The 16,379-nt window shown below is 51.5% G+C and overlaps 1 protein-coding gene and 1 pseudogene across 1 annotated transcript in view; one reads left to right on the forward strand and one right to left on the reverse strand.

Moving 5' to 3' along the window:
* The window catches only part of LOC110574969, a 129,170-nt pseudogene extending 121,971 nt beyond the window's left edge, over positions 1-7,199 (reverse strand).
* RAI2 (retinoic acid induced 2) overlaps positions 1-14,579 on the forward strand; it is a 60,856-nt gene extending 46,277 nt beyond the window's left edge. Inside the window, exon 2 of the mRNA XM_021683679.1 lies at positions 12,600-14,579. Coding sequence (XP_021539354.1) covers positions 12,624-14,216 — 1,593 coding nt within the window. The 5' untranslated portion in view covers positions 12,600-12,623 and the 3' untranslated portion in view covers positions 14,217-14,579. The remainder of the gene's footprint in view (positions 1-12,599) is intronic.
* Positions 14,580-16,379: the final 1,800 nt, after the last annotated feature.

The following is a 16,379-nucleotide window of genomic DNA, read 5'->3' on the forward strand; positions in this document are numbered from 1 at the left end:
CCAGACTTCCAAGAGGCAGCCAGTTCAGCAGCAGGGCCCCGTACCACAAAGTAAGGACAACTTAGGACACTGCTAAAACCTCCGTATCTGGGAAGCACATACTCGTGAGGTTCTTGCGAGGGAGCGATAAGTATTTGCCAATTGAGTCTATACAGGAATGAGTAATTGACTCACATTCACTTCCTCTCTTAGTTCTGAGTGCTTAGAGGTTGAGGGTACGTCCCACCCCCTTTTTTGAACCTCAACTGCCTTCTAGTGGAGCCAGCAACCTTGGTCATAGTTGTAGGTTCTTGTTTCTTTGGAGAGATTTCAAGACGGGAAGATCCTTCCCCATGATTGGTATCTGAAACCCCTAGATTAGAGTTTTATTTCTTTATTCATAACTTTGTCCACGGATTGAATTATGTTCATTATACCAATAAAGGAAACATAATCCTTGAACCTAGGAGTCCTGGACCTCAGTGAGAATGACCTTATCAACTTCTTTCTGGAAAAGCCAATTTTCCTGGGGGAAACCCAATTCTGACTCCCCAAGGAGGGATGAGGGGGTAGGCAAAAATGAAGATCAGGCCATCAAAAGAAGATAAATCTTTGTTTTTTTCTAGAACTGACAGCCCAGCCAAGTCACAACTGAATGTGCTTGGTGGTTTTAAAAGCATGGGAGAAGATTTCCCCAAATTGGGGCCACCTTTCTTCTGTACCTTTAGTGCTGGTGAATAATTTCGTACCTTCCCCATATCCTCATCCTACTGAGAAAGTCCAGTCCCGCCTTTCCCTCTGCCACACTACACAGCGACCGAGCTGTTGTAACTTGAGGTGTCCCTTGGTGGCCAGACGGGTGCTTTTTCCCCAGCCTTACCCAGTCTCTTGGGGTCTCCTCCAGCTGAGCAACCCTTCTCTCATTTGGACTATACCTACTTTTAAATAGTCTGCCCCCTTCTTTCCTTTAACTCTTGCCCGATTATCTCAGAAAACCCCTTTACTTTCTCTCTCCCTCTTGTACTTACCCTCTTCCTCTGCCGTTCCACCCCTACTTTGTTTTTGTTCCTCCAGCGAGTGAGGAAATTACCCTAATGCAGTTGATAAGCTGGACAGGAGAGCCGCTCGCGCCCTTGTGCCAAGGAGAACGAAGCCTGTAGTAAACGCTCCTGAGTCCATATTCAAGATACCGAAGGCTCTGGCCACCGCCTCTTCCTCCCCCAGCTTATCAGCCTGAACGAGCACTAGATTTTTGTATTTCGTTGCTTTCCCATTGTCCTTCACTTTCAGTTGTACCACAGTGTTGCTTCCTATTTTCACTGCACCTGGTCGGCATTTCAGCTATGGTGGGGGCCAAGTAAATTTTTTTTTTTTTTTAAGATTTTATTTATTTACTTGACAGCGACAGAGGGAACACAAGCAGGGGGAGTGGGAGAGGGAGAAGCAGGCCCGCCGCCGAGCAGGGAGCCCGATGCGGGGCTCCATCCCAGGACCCCGAGATCCCGACCCGAGCCGAAGGCAGACGCCCAACGACTGAGCCACCCAGGTGCCCCGGCCAAGTAAATTTTTGTGGAGACCTCGCCGTCAGGTGTTAACATTAGTTCTATGTCAAATGCCCTCCCAGTCCCTTGCAGCTGATTTAAAAGTAAATCTTTGAACAAACAGGGTTTTAACTAGGGAGCTTAATGTGCTCCCCACTGGGAGCATTTGTAATGCTAGTTAAGGCACTCAGAGGAAGGATGAGCAGTGGATCTGAAGTTGATGACTGACACCGGTGAGAGGGTGACGATGATGCCGTGGTGGTGGTGATGATACCCGGCATGGTGCCAAGGACTTTACATGGACTGTTTCCTTCACTTGTGACCACCGCCGCAGGTCTGTAAGCCCCATTTTGCAGAGAGGGAGATGGAGGCTTCGAACTCACTTGCCCAAGGCCACGCAGCTAGCAAAGCTAGGCAGAGCTGAAATTTGAACCTAGGCCTGTCTGAGTTCAAAGCTTGTACTTCTTTTTTTTTTTTTTTTTTTTAAAGATTTTATTTATTTATTTGAGAGAGAGAGAATGAGAGAGAGAGAACACATGAGAGGGGGGAGGATCAGAGGAAGAAGCAGACTCCCTGCCGAGCAGGGAGCCCGATGCGGGACTCGATCCAGGGACTCCAGGATCATGACCTGAGCCGAAGGCAGTCGCCTAACCAACTGAGCCACCCAGGCGCCCTCAAAGCTTGTACTTCTGACCACTCTCACGGGGGGCCCGGTGCCCAGGGTGAGGCTGGTACTCTTTCTATGCTGGTAGTTGCTGAGGGGCTCACATGCATTTGGAGAAGGGGAAAATCTGAACTCCAGTCCTTTGACTTCACAAATCTACACCCCTTCCTTCCAGTGACCCCTCAAAGGGTCTATTTCTGGCACACTAGTCTCTGGAAAATGTCTGGCTAATGACACAGGATTATAAACAGTCCTTTTCCCAGAACAAAAATTTAACCTTTGTATCTCAATCTAATTAGAAGTATTTTCTCTTCCAGAGGCAGGTTTTTCCCCCTCTTTGTTCTGTAGTGAAGAGGTTTCTTTATTGCAAAAAAAAATCTCCAAACACCATAGCTTTTTAAGATGACAGACACTGGCCCGAGACCCCAGATCAGACCTGTGCTCCTGCATGAGGTGGCCTCTCAGACACCAGCACCTGAGGGTGTTTGGGGTTTTCTGTGTCCAGCTGAAGGCTGGGTGACCTTGACCAAATGCAGGGACAGACACTCCCTGACTCTCCCAGTCCACTGTCCAGGTGAATGTCCCCTGCCCCCAACAGCAGTTCTTCAGGATTTTTCTCCCTGTGATTCCGAGGTTCACCGAGTCTTGAAGAGGTCGCTTCTTGCCTCGTAGTTTCTGGAAAACAAGCATTTCTTCTCTACTTTAGAGAGGCCCTTGCCTTAATATCTCTTCCCACTGCTGTCTCGGGACTGGAGTTCTTCCCATAGAGACTTACTCCTTTACCTCTGCAGGAAACGTGGGCCTTGAAAGAGCCCTGGTAGAAGCAGATAACCCTGGGAGAAGAGCAATTGGTTAATCCTTTGGGAATTGAGCTCCTAGAGAAGGCAACAAGCCAATGGAGAAAACAGTACTAGGGTAGGGGAATAGGAAAGACATGCCTGGCACACAGTAGGTGCTCCGATAGTTTTTGAAAGAATAAATACATGAATGGAGGGGCACTGAGTTCCTATTCTAGTCCTCACCCAGTCCTGCATGGCCCAAGGGCTGCCATTGGTCCTTGTGGGCAGGCTAGAGGTCATTGGGAGTATGAAATGGGATCGTAAATGCAAAGATATCTAACGCCGTCCACCTGGGCAAGAAAGGAGGCTGGGCAACCCCATGGTGCCCTTGCCAGCCAGGCTCCCAGATCCATCTCTCTTGTGCTCTAGTGGAACCCTGCAAAGGCCATCGACCGAAAACCGGGCCTGTGAGTTGTTGGCTCTAGTCGTGAAGTTTTCCCTGTAATCTTCAGATTTGTCCAGCTTTAATATTTCTCATTTCAACTGACTCTTTACCTGGCGAGGCCCAGCCTTAACCTGAGACCCTGCAGAGACCACAGAGTAGGTATGTTTGGCATGGGGTAGGTTCTTTGCCAGCGCTGTGAAGTCTTCAACCCACAGACACTGCCTGACTATGGGCAGTTGAGTCCCAAGAGAGACAAAGCATACTCTGACTGAAGCAGAAAAAAACTCCGTACCTTCTCCCTTCCCTTCAGCCTTCACGTCTTCCCTGGCCTGGTTCAAAGATGAACTGGAGGGGCACCTGGGTGGCTCAGTTGGTTAGACATCTGATTCTTGATTTTGGCTCAGGTCATGGTCTCGGGGTCGTGAGATCGAGCCCATGAGCAGGGGAGTCTGCTTCTTTCCCTCTCCCTCTGCCCCTCCCCCTGCTCGTACATGCTCTCTCTCTCTCTCTCTCCTCTCTCTCTCCAATAAATAAATCTTTTAAAAAAAAAAGATGAACTGGAACTTCTCTCTTCACCATTCGTGGTCCCTCCCCCCCAGGCTGTGCCCGTCATCCCCCCTGGGGCCTTTGCCGTTGGGAGGATGGGGAGTGAGTCTTCTCAGTGGCCCTTGGAGTGGCCCCAGAAAGACATACCCCCACCCCTTTGTGCACTTCCCTTCTTTCCAGTTCTTCTTCACACTTCCCGTCTTTCATGACCCTGCAGCAGTTCCTAGAAGGCCAAGTTTGACTCCTTCCCATCAGGCACCACTCACTCGAGGGAGGCCTGAGTTAACTTCCTCCCCACTATGACAGCAGGGCAGTACCCCAAGTCATAAAAGAAGAAACTGTGTCCCAGGGACATAAAATGACTTTCCCACGGTCATGAAAAGCTTGTGTGTGTGTGTGTGTGTGTGTGTGTGTGTGTGTCCTTTTAAAAAAGATTTTATTAATTTATTTGACAGAGAGAGAGAGCACAGGCAGGGGGAGCTGCAGAGGGAGAGGGAGAAGCAGACTCCCCGCTGAGCAGGGAGCCTGATGCAGGGCTCAATCCCAGGACCCCGAGATTATGACTTGAGCTGAAGGCAGGCACTTAACCGACTGAGCCACCCAGGCACCCCTGTGTGTCTATGTCTTGAATCTCATCTCTTCTATTTCAATAACTTGTTTATTAGGTATCATGGACTCAAGAGTTTACTCCATCTCTTTTTATCTAGCTCCTTACCTTTCAAACTATATTTGACATTTTGATGGTTGAATCAGACCATCCCACAGACTTTGGTGTTCAGTGCTGGTTACGTTGGAGAGGTAGCAAGGGACCCCTTCGACTCAAGTGGACTTTGAAACCAAAGCAATGGGTAAAGGGCTGTGCTTTTGGAGGAGCACAGCTCTGGGAGTAGGTGTACTCTACAGCCTCTGAGCCTCACTCAACCTCTGAACCTCAGCTTCCTGCTTGGCAAAATGGAGAGGTAAACTGGGCCAGTGACCCCAAGACTTGTTCAGGCAAGGGGGACCCTGGAAGTTTTGCTGGGCCTTGAGAATGTCATCATCTCTCCTGCTGATTTGCAAGATGTTCATACTTGTACTCCTACCAGAAAAAAAATTGCACACTTCCCCAACACACACACACACACACACACACACACAATTATATATCTTCCTGTATTGATTTATTACATATGCTGTAAAATAGAAAAGTGGGAATAAAAAGGATGAGATGGCAAAATGAACATAAATGAGTTTTATGGTGACCTTACCTTGCTCCCAGGGAGACCTTGGAGTCCCCTGCTTGCTCCTCCTGACTCACCCACCTCCGCCATGTTTCACTGGCGTCACATCAGAGCTGAGATTTGCAGGCTGTGCTCTGCACAAGTGCCCATGGCCACTGCCCATCTAACTGAAGGGGAGACTCAGTCCTGGACCCTGAGGCCACCACTGTTTTCATAAATGAAGTGACACGTTGGGGAGCTCATTTCCAAAGCTCACCAGGGTGGTCATATTTCTTTTGGAGGGCTGTGTGGGTCTCTGGATAAGAAAGGCAGTCAGCTCTAAGGCGGGCAACTATTTTGTGTATTCTCTGTATTGTCACTAATTTGGGAACACATTCACGTGGTAATTATGTTCACAGCACCAGTAGATCGGCTCTGTGCTGGTGTTTAAAGCTCAGAACATTGAATCACTGGGGCAAGTAGCTAACAATTATTACACCCTATGGGGAGAGCAAAACCATTTTTTACCCAGCTGGAATTACTTCTTAGATATTTAGTGCATATCAGGTCCTGAATGGTGAGACCATATCCACGTTGGATTAAAGGACGAAAATTATGCATTGCTCATGTAATTCCAAGCAAGTGGCAGGTGATTTTTATACAGAAGTAAGTCAGTCACTGAGGGTGTAGTTGAAGTACTGGATCGAAAGCAGAAAATAAACTCAGAATAGAGAGTGCTTGGCAGGGCAGGATTCTTAGCACAGGTCTCTGTGAAGTCAGTCTTGCAAGAGGGAGAGACATGTCACCTTTTCCCAGGGGCAGGGGAACTTGGGGAGACACTGTGAGAGCTGGGGAGAAGTTGAGGGAGCTTGGGTTGATGGGTTTAGTTTTTTCTGTGAAGCACGAAGCCAGATCAGTCACTAAGAAGGTTGGCCGACAGCTGCCTTGTCTTCTGGCCTCTGGATTAAGAGTTCCCAACCTGACTGCATGTTAGAATCACCTAGGGAATTTTTTAAAACCCCAATGCCCCAGTTGTGCCCCGGACTAATTAAATCAGAGTCTTGGTGGGGGGTGGGACCCAGACGTCAGTAGTTTTTAAAAGCTCCCAAGTGATTCTAATGTGCAGCTAAGTTTGAGAACCAGCGCTAAGCCAGAACTTGTCAGACTGTAACATGGTTGCCCTCAAACCTCCCGGGGGGAGTCTGTCAAGGTGCAGATTCTGATTCAGGAAGTCTGAGGTGGGGCCTAAGAGCCTGCATTTTTTAGCGAGCTCCCAGGAGATGCTGCTGCAGCTGCTTCAGGGACCCCACCTTGAGCAGCAAGGACATAGACGATCCAGGTTTAACCTGAAATAATTGATAGCTGCCTACAGGCTCCAGAAAAATCAAAGCTGTCAATATTTTACAGTTGGAAAACACATATCTTAAGAGAATTATCAAGATATATTTTTTAAATGAATGTTTTAGAGGAAGAAATTTATTTTGATAGAAAAATCTAGATGAGGCTAATTTCAATGGAAGAAGAGAGCAGGTCACATCTGCCTGCTGTTGGGGCTAAAGGGGGCATACTCAGGAGCAGGGCCAGGGCCTGGGGGTGGAGTCTGCCCACCCAGCCCAGGGTCACTAAGATCACGTCCCCTGAGGCTGGGCTTGCCTTCCGGTGACCTCAGACAGTGGTCCCTGGCTTGAGTTGCTTTGCTATGTTAAATAACCTCTGCTCCTCATACCCCATGCCCAGCTGTACAGTGTTTGCTCAGGGGCACTGGGCTCTGCAGACCAGAGCCTTGTGATCACCTTGGTAGTTGTCTATGGTGAAAATGTTCTAAATTCACAAAATAAAATTAAGTCCCTCCCTAGAAGATGATCTGGCCTCTGAGAGGGACTGCTGGCATGCTCCAGGGTCTTTTCCAAATTCCCTGCTCAGACCCCAGACTGTACCCGAACTGGTCTTGAGGACTCTGTCTTGGGTCAGTGTGGAGTTCACAGCCACATTTTGGAGTTCCTTCAGTTTGCGTTGGCGCAGGCTCTTCAGGGGGCCCCACGGCATCATTTGGGGTGTGGCAGAGGGCACTAGGGCTGAGGGGATTGGGCTGTCTGGAAGTGTGAGAGTGTGTGTGTGTGTGTGTGTGTGTGTGTGTGTGAGAGAGAGAGAGAGAGATTGAGACTGAGTGATAAATGCCCATAATGAGGAAATTAGATGGACTCTAGGACCTGGAGACTAGTCTAAATTATCTGAGTGTTCAAGTGTTTTTCTTTTTAAATTAAGCCATAAACAAATCCTCATTATATAAATGTCAATCTGTAAGGAGGCCCGTAGGGTGACACAAGGGCAACAATCTGGAAGCAGGAGGCCTGAGAGGCAGGCATGGCTTGCAGCAGCACCTGGTGGGGTGCAGATGTGGGGCGGGTCCCTAACTGACTGCCCGGGAGTTAGGCCTCGGGTCAGCTTCCTCCCGAATGTACCTCCTTAGAAGGAAAACAGCACACAGGCAGCTTCACTTCGCTTTTCTTTTCCTGGGAGTGCCAGAGAGACACAGGAACCCAGGGTGGACTCACTGTCATGCTGCTGGCTGGCGAAGGTGGCTGGCTGTTGTGTTACCCTCCATGGTGCCGCTGGGGCCTGACCCTCTGCTTCTGTCACAGTGAGAGCATGGGGACTTTTGTAAAAACTGGTCTTGGGCAAGTTTTGGTCAGACTTTCTGGGTCGCAGTTTCCTCATCTGTAAAAAGAGTCAGGAAGAGGATGGAGATGTGAGCTTGAACACCGCTGCTAGCCTTGACGTGCCATGATTGTATACATGGGGAGCCTGCAACCAGAGGCTGGGCAGGAGAAACCAGACTCAGGAAGACCTAAATGCTCATTCATGCACCCCTTCACTCACAAAGCATTTCCCGAGCGCCTACTATTCACCAGATACAGAGAGAACAGTGAGGCAGTCCTTCGCTCCTGAAGAAATGAGTGACGAGGCAGTCCAAGTATGAGGGGAGCTCAGGACCAGACAAGGGCAAGTTGGGGTCCTGTAGGACCTCAGTGAGGTGGGGGTGAGATCTCAGAGGATAAGACCCCAAGTGTGATGAATGAGCAGGAGTTGGCTGGGGAAGGGCAGAGGCTCAAGAGGGCTCCAGGCTGAGACACAGATCCTAGGGAGAACCTGCCTCTGGTACACTTAGATCTTGGTGATAGCTAGACGAGGGGTTCAGATAACCATTCTGTGACCCCACAGGTCTCTGAGCCTAACTACTGCCCCAGACAGCCTCTCCTCACCTCCTCATTAGCCCTGGGCCCTGAGACTTTTCCCCAGAGTTCCCATCTGGGGGGCACGTGGCCTGTACTGGGGTGGACCCCAACCCTCCAGCTCCAGCAGCTGGCCAAGGGCCAAGAGATTGAGAGTGACCCACAGATCCAAACTGCCCACTTCCCATCTGGCCACACTGCATTTATGGACCCCCACCCCCCACCCCAACCCTGGTCATGATGGGCGTGGGCAAGACAGAGACCAATGGATGGCCTCATTTAAACCCATTTGCAAAAGATGTTTTGAAAAACCTGAACAAAATGTTGCCTGTCATCTCTGAAGAACTCCTGCCCTTCCACTTGAGCATCAGTTGGTGGCTTCTGTGATTCCTCTTGCTTTGAAGAGGTCCCTAGTGCACCTGCCTCCCCCTCACTCATGCTGGGGTGGGGGGTAGAGACTTGCCCTTTGAACCCCCATCTCATGAGCTGGTTGGTCTTCACAGGGCATGGCTAGGGCCTCCCGCCCTGGCTCGGGCAGCAGCACCAGCCTCTGTGCCCGCACTGTGGGTGCTCGGGGCTCCCAGCGGCTGACTCAGAGTTGGGGCACCCAGTGGCGGGATGAATGACAGGGGAGGGAGAGCAGAGAGAAAGAGAAGAACCTTCCTGGGAGGCAGGAGGGTACGTGATGAAGGCAGGGCTACCCGTTCCTTTGCCGGTGTAGCCAAATGCAAGCCTCATCTCAGCAGGCCAATGGTGCTTGAGGGAAGGACTGGGGGTGCTCACGGGGCCTACTTTGGCTGCGTAGTCAGGGGAGGGGGTCCAAAGCTGTCATGTGGGAGGACGTGGAAGTGAGATTGGGCCCGTGCCTCCTTTCCCCTTTGCCCCAGCCCTGCTCCCAGAGACCTGAGTCCGCAGCAGGAGATCTAAAGGCCTCCCTGTAAGTCATAGGTGCTGAGTTGCCCTCCCGCCCACGGGACATCTGTCTCAGGAAAGCCAAGGTGTAGAGGATGCCGACCTTCCTGCCCTCCAGTAACAGGGCTCTGGGCTGTATTCCCCAAAGTCAGGAACTCTGGTGGCCCTTCAGCTACTTCCCTGGTGAGGGGGACAGAGGAGGGCGCTGGCGGACAAAAGAGAATAAGCAAATAGTTCAATGATTTTCTGGAAAGGAACTGGCCACCACCACTCTGAGGAAATCTCATACTCAAGGGCTCTCTTTTACACAGCTCTGCGGACGCATGCGCTCGGTGTTGAAGGGAAGGCTGGAGAGGACTGCTCTTGCCAAGAAACCAAATGCATGAAGGAGGGTGGCCCTCACAGCTCCCACTGGGAGAAGAAGCCTGGGATTAACCCTGAACTCTAATCCCAGCCTCAGTGTGCCTTATCCTAGTCATCTAACATTCCTAGGGAATCGGTTTTCTCATCAGTAAAATGAGCATAATTATAGGACCCCTCTTATGGGGTTGTTCTGGGGATTGAGTGAAGTAATGCATGGAAAGTTCTCAGCATTCTTGGCAGAGGCCTGGCACATAGAAAATGCCCAGTGAGTTGTGGCTCTGGCCATCTGTGGAAGGAGCAGGGACCCTCTGTCCTGGCAAGGTGCCCTCCTCACGCTCTGAACAGGAAGGTTCTGGGCGAGTAGGAGGCCTAGAACCAGGACCAGGCAGGGAGAGGAGTGAGGTTTCACAGGAAGAGGTGAAAGCTGGCACCAGAGAGGAAGGTGTGTGCCAGGAGCAGGGGGAAGAAGCATTGAGAAGCCTGCCTTCTCTGTCTGAGAGGGGACAGGGGTGCGTGAAGGAGCAGAGACGGAGGGAGGCCATCTTGTCAGGAAGGGCAGATAGGTGCAGCCCGTTACAAGAAAGCGCCTTCCTGCTGGGTAATCCTAAACTCACAGGAAGCCCAAAGATGGCACAGAACATGTCTTGACCTCTCCTGGTGAGTTGCCTCAGAGGCCATCAGAAGGCACCTCAGATGGGTGGCCATGGGTATCTTCTCTTACTTGTTGCTGTCCTTGTCCTCACCAGTCCCACCCCAGCTTCCCTGTAGCCTTTTCTCACCCCTCCCTGGGAGTTTTGGTCTCTGTGAGGGACAGGGCAGACCCTTCTGGAGGAGACCTCAGGTTCTCGGGGCCTTTACAGGGCTGCGAGTGAGTGGCCAACAAAGCTTCATCCTGCTGATGTTGGTGCCCCTCCTCGCATAACTTTGATGCTTTCTCATGCTAGCAAATCTCTCCGTTCAAAGACATGTGCCCTGCTGGCCTCTAATCTCCGCTAAAGCAGGAACCTTGTCTGACTGGCTCATGACAGCATCTCTAGCCCCCCCCAGTGAAGGGCCGGTGTGCAGTAGGCATTCAGCAGATCAATTAATTGAATGAGTGAATGCATGCATGCCTTCAGGAATGAGGGAACCAATGGTGTGTTGGAGGTATGATATTCTCTGGGCTGCATCAGGGGGCATTCCTCTCAGGAAAATCCAGGCCCTTGGGTTGGGGCAAGCCCTCTCAGCTTCCCTGGGGCGGGCTGCCTCCCTACTCCGCCCTAAAAGAATTATTGGCCAGCACGCTGGGTCACCTCCTGCTTTCTGGAGGACACCCTGGCTCTAGGGAGTCAGGCTCTGGAGCCCTCCCTCAGAGGCACCCAAGTGCCACCCTGCCGAGGGCATCACCCACAGAGTTGTTTACATAGCATCCTTCCGCTTGCCGTCCCCTCCTCCTGCTGCAGAGAAACTCCTTGTTCTATGCATTTGACACATTTTGATTGTCTGGAAATATCACACCTTTGTTCATTTGTTAAAGCTGCCTTCCGGGAGTGAGGCCTTGTGTGTTCGTTTCCACTCCCATGGCCTGCTGGGCTGCCTCTTCTCCTTGTTGTGGCGGATGTGTTGGTAATTTAGGGGTGAGGAGAGGAGGACGTGAGGTGACCCCGGGGCTAAAGTCTAGACAGCTCCAACAGGTGAGGTCAAGAATCTGAGTTGCCCAACGCCTGCCTGGTGAGCCTGAGGATTATTGAATTATTATTGAGCCCAACCAGACTCCAGGGCTGCACAGATCCCTAGTTAGACATGGTGCCTGCCTTCTCCATGGCAACGAGGCTAAATATGGACGCGTTTCCATGGAGAGCCATCTTGCTGTGGCAGCCCTGCCTCCTCCAGGAAGCACCCGCCCTGGGTTCCTTCGGCCTCTTAGGAGGCGGCCAGAAGTGCCGAGGATGTCAGGGAAGAGTAGCTCACGTTTGAGGATGTTTGTTTCCAACAAATCTTCCATTTTCCCAGCCCTAGAATCAGCAAATCTTCCATTTCCCCAGCCCTAGAATCAGCAACATCCCCTCTTGACAGCTAGAAGTTAGGAGAGGTCACGGGTCACACGGATGAGCTGATTAGGGGAAGCGACCCTGGGCCCGATGAGCGTTCATGCAATTATCCCATGTCCGCCCGGCTCCGCGGAGTGGATTTTCCTGTGATGGGGAGGAGGAGGGATGGCATTTGTCAGAGGGAGTCCACGAGACAACTGTGATGATGCTTGTGGAAATGCACTGCTGCTCTTTTCATCAAGCCAATCTGGGAAGAATTATTGCTATAAAGAGTTTTTAAAAGGCTTTCCATAATTGGGATGGTCCTCTTCCATTTTCCTAGAATGTTCTAATGATGGACATTAAGGAGGGCATGTGATGTAAGGAGCACTGGGTATTATATAAGACTGATGAATCAGAGACCTGTACCTCTGAAACCAGTAATACGTTATACATTAATTAAAAAAAAAAAAAAAGAATGTTCTAACGTGACAGGATTTTATTTTGTCCTCGAAGTAAAGTAAGTCTTTGCTGCCCATCTGAATTTGAACAAGTCAGATCTGCACACATGCTAACCGTCCAGTACGGCACCGTGGAATGGAACTTGTTGTTTGGCGAAGGCTAAACATATAAGCTGAGTATTGGGCTTAAAAATACTCTGTTTAACCTCTCTTGGCTGTTTAGTCATTACATCATCTGTGTTTATAGCTTAATCGTCTGTTAAATTGGGCCTTTCGGTGCACAGCTGATCATTTGGGTGTGTTTGTATACATTAGGAAATATCTATAACACGTATGTATACATAGAGAGATGGGTGTGCTCCCTCGTTCACCGAGATATGGAAACTTTTAAAAGATGTGGAGGGAGCACTTAAGGCAATTATAACTAGTCTCCGACGGAAGCTTCACATCGCGCGTTCTGTGTTGCAGGCCCAGTGACACCAGAGCCGAGTGATGGACGATCTGCGGTCCCAGAACCTCTCCATGGACATGACCGACTCCTCTCCTGCCTTGGCCAATAACAGACTGGAGAATGGCATGGCCCAGCTCATCACCACCGAGGCCTGGAACATCAACTCCACTGACCTGGTAAAGAAGGCCCTGGTGACCGTGCCGGCCCCATCCATCCTGAACCCCCCGGCCGAGTCTCAGAGCGGCATGGCTCTGAAGGTGGCGGCCACCGTGCTGCAGCCCCTGTGCCTCGGGGAGAGCCCGGTGGTGATGCCCATTCACATGCAGGTGGAGGGAAGCTCTGCGCCCGAGCTCAACCCTAATGGCAATGCCGCGTATGTCATGACCACGCAGGGCCCTGTGCAGCTGCCCGTGGTGCTGGAGCAGCACGTCTTCCAGCACCTCAACTCCCCTCTGGTCCTGCCGCAGGAGGCCCCGTGCTCCTCCAGTGCCATCCACAACAACCTGTTCCAGGCGGCCGAGGACCCCGAGGCCCAGCCCCAGCTCCTGGACCTGCGGATCCCCAGCCAGCCGCAGGAGCCCACGCTGCCATTTGAAGCCGTGCTCCAGAACCTCTTCCCCTCACAGGGCGCTCTCGGCCCCCCACCCTGCCAGCCTCCTCCTGGATACGCCCCTGTGCCCCCCCAGCCCTTTAACTCCCCCCTGTCCCCCCTGGTCCCTCCGGCCACCCTCTTGGTGCCCTACCCCGTGATCGTCCCCTTGCCCGTGCCGGTCCCCATCCCCATCCCCATCCCGGTGCCTCAGAGTCCTGAATCCAAGCTCAGCGCCGCTTTCCCCAAACCGCCATCTTCCTTCGGCCTGCACCCCTTTAAAGGCCCCCAGCCCCCCCTGGAGAAGGAGGAACTGAAGCCCTTCGATATCCTGCAGCCGAGGGAATACTTCCAGCTTAGCCGCCACACGGTCATCAAGATGGGGAGTGAGAACGAGGCCCTGGATCTGTCCATGAAGTCGGTGCCCTGGCTCAGTAAGGCTGGCGAAGTCAGTCCCCCCATCTGCCAGGAAGATGCGGCCCTGGACCTGTCGCTGGCAGCCCACCGAAAGTCTGAGCCTCCCGTTGAGACACTGTACGACAGCAGCGGGTCCATGGACAGCCCAGGTCACGCCGTGATTGAGAAACTTCCCAGTGGCATGGAAGTGCCCTTTGCCCCTGCCACGGCCCCCGGGGCCTTGGCTCTGATGGATAGCCACGTGGGCGGCAGCGACCCCCCTCAGCTGCCCGGCCAGCCCAACCAACCCGGCGGCGAGGTCAAGGCTGAAAATCACATTGAGACCGTGAGCGAGTCCCAGGCGGCCAAGGTCATTGTCTCGGTGGAAGACGCCGTGCCTGCCATCTTCTGCGGCAAGGTCAAAGGCCTCTCGGGCGTGTCCACCAAAAACTTCTCCTTCAAAAGAGAAGACTCCGTGCTTCAGGGCTATGACATCAACAGCCAAGGGGAAGAGCCCATGGGCAGCACGGAGCCCCTTCGGAAACCCGTCAAAAACCGGAGCATAAAGTTAAAGAAAGTGAACTCCCAGGAAATACACATGCTCCCGATCAAAAAACAACGGCTGGCCACCTTTTTTCCAAGAAAGTAAATAATGGCTTTTTAAAATTTTTATGATTATAATATGGGGAAAGGTGCATTGGTTTTATAAAAAGGCATTTAAAACAAATTATCTTTGTTAATTATTTTGGGGAGTAGTTGGGAAGCGGGAAGGCGAATTGGCTCTAGAGGCCCTGTAAGCTAGTATCATTTTCTTTTTTAATTTTTGACTTTTCACAAATGAGTAAATAAGAGCAACCTATTTTTCAAGCAGATTGCACATTTTTTGCAGCTTTAATGGAATATTGGGTGAATCAGAGGGGTAAAAAAAGCTATTTTCATTGCCACAAAGTGCTTTGATGATGTAATACCTAATAAAGGGTAGGATGACTATTTCACAATAAATGTTTGTTTGCACTAATTGGTTGCAGCATTCTATCATTTTTAAAATTTGCATTCCTTAACTGGTGTGGTTTGGCCAAAACCATTGCTTATAAAGCACGACAAGTTCTCTGTGCTTTGGGACCTATAAGCTCTTCGGGCATACCAGGCAGAGAAGAATTGTATTGGCCTATGCCCCCATAAAAGGAAGACTAGGAAATATGTATGACCTGGAGCAAGTCACATCCCCCTCGAAACCCTGGTTTCTTCATTTGTACAAATGTGGCACAGAGAAGGGGTGGGGAGGCGAGCTTCAAGTCCCTTCCAGTTCCCATTGACCCCAGGTGTGGAGAATTCTGTCTGAGCCTTCTATAGACTAAAACAGACAAATGTGTCTAAAAGGAAAATTTGCCTGCTTCCTCCCCACCCCCTCCCAGAATTTAGCTGCAAAGGACCTTCTTTTCAAAGGCAGTAAGAGCATTGTTCTGAATGACTGAAAGTCTTGCAAGTCAAAAGTATTACTGAAGACCACTCAGAACGAGAGGTAAGTCCTTTGCTGGTGGATCAGGAGATGGCTCAGACATGTTCCTGGCCTGGGGTAGAGATACTCGGGAGTGGGGTCGGGAAGGAAAGAAAAAGTCGCCCCTCTTTAGTGTAGCCCAGTGGTTCTCAACTGGGGGTGATGGTGCCTCCCCCGGGGACATCTGGCAATGCCCGGAGACACTTCTGGTTGTCAGAGCCGGGATTGGCGGGGGTGGGGTGGGGTGGGGTGGGGTAGCGGGAGGGATGCTATCGGCATCTGGTGGGTAGAGACCTGGGACGTTGCTAAACATCCCACAGGCACGGAACACCCCCCCCCCCCCCCGCCACCACAGTGGGTGATCCGGCCCAAATGTCAGTGGTTGCCGAGGCTGAACACCCCTGGCTGAGCCATTGCTCGTTGGGCGGAAGCGAGGAGCCTGGAAGAAGGGAACAGTACGCTGCTCTTCTGTGACAGCACAGAACCCCCCCACTCAAATCAGGAACCGTGAGTGTACGTTGGAAATAGACCTGCTAGGTGGCACATCACACCTGAGTCTGAAGCTGTGCTGGCGAGAGACGGATTACGGCGTGCCTGCCTTTAAACTTAGAGCTCTTTCTTGCACGTCTTGCAGTTAGCATGCATCCAGCTGTTACTGAGAACATGAACAGGAGGAAAAGCAGTTGCGAGACTGTTCTTTTATTACCAGGCTCGCCGTGGATAGGGTTACCGTTTCAGCCGGTCCTGGATTCTACCCCCAGAATGGATTCTCTCTTTCCTACTTCACGGCACTGGTTACACCCTGGCCCTTTGGCCTCCACACAGGGCACTCTTTTTTTCCACTTTTACTGCCGTGCTGGGTTGCTGGCCATGTTTCCTGAGCGTGGCATGTGTGTTCTGGTCTCGGAGACGACAACCCAAATGCGCCCGGGGACTTGCTGGTGTCTCTCCCCCCGTGTTCGCGGTCGCTTGTGCTGCCCCCGTCTTCACAGCGTACTTACTACCGCAGGAGCTGCTGCTTACCTGGCTTCAGGGGAACAGAATTCTCCATCTGGCCCATAGAAGAAGCAGGTGCTTAAAGCTCAGTGACATATAGGTGGTAAAGGAAGGCATTTGCGGCCTGTAATTACATTATAAACCTCAAGCCACAAATTTCTCTTCGATGTGTCTGGAAGTGCCCCGTTTCTCTTCAGCTGTTGGTGCTGGTTGGGTGAGAACTGTTGGCTCCACGGCCTACCGGGGTGGGGAGTCGGCATGGCCTAGCCCCTCACCCTGGGACAGATCCCTGGAACAGGCCTCCCCCCCTCCCCCGCC

The sequence above is a fragment of the Neomonachus schauinslandi genome, chromosome X (assembly GCF_002201575.2).
Source record: "Neomonachus schauinslandi chromosome X, ASM220157v2, whole genome shotgun sequence".
NCBI lineage: Eukaryota > Metazoa > Chordata > Mammalia > Carnivora > Phocidae > Neomonachus > Neomonachus schauinslandi.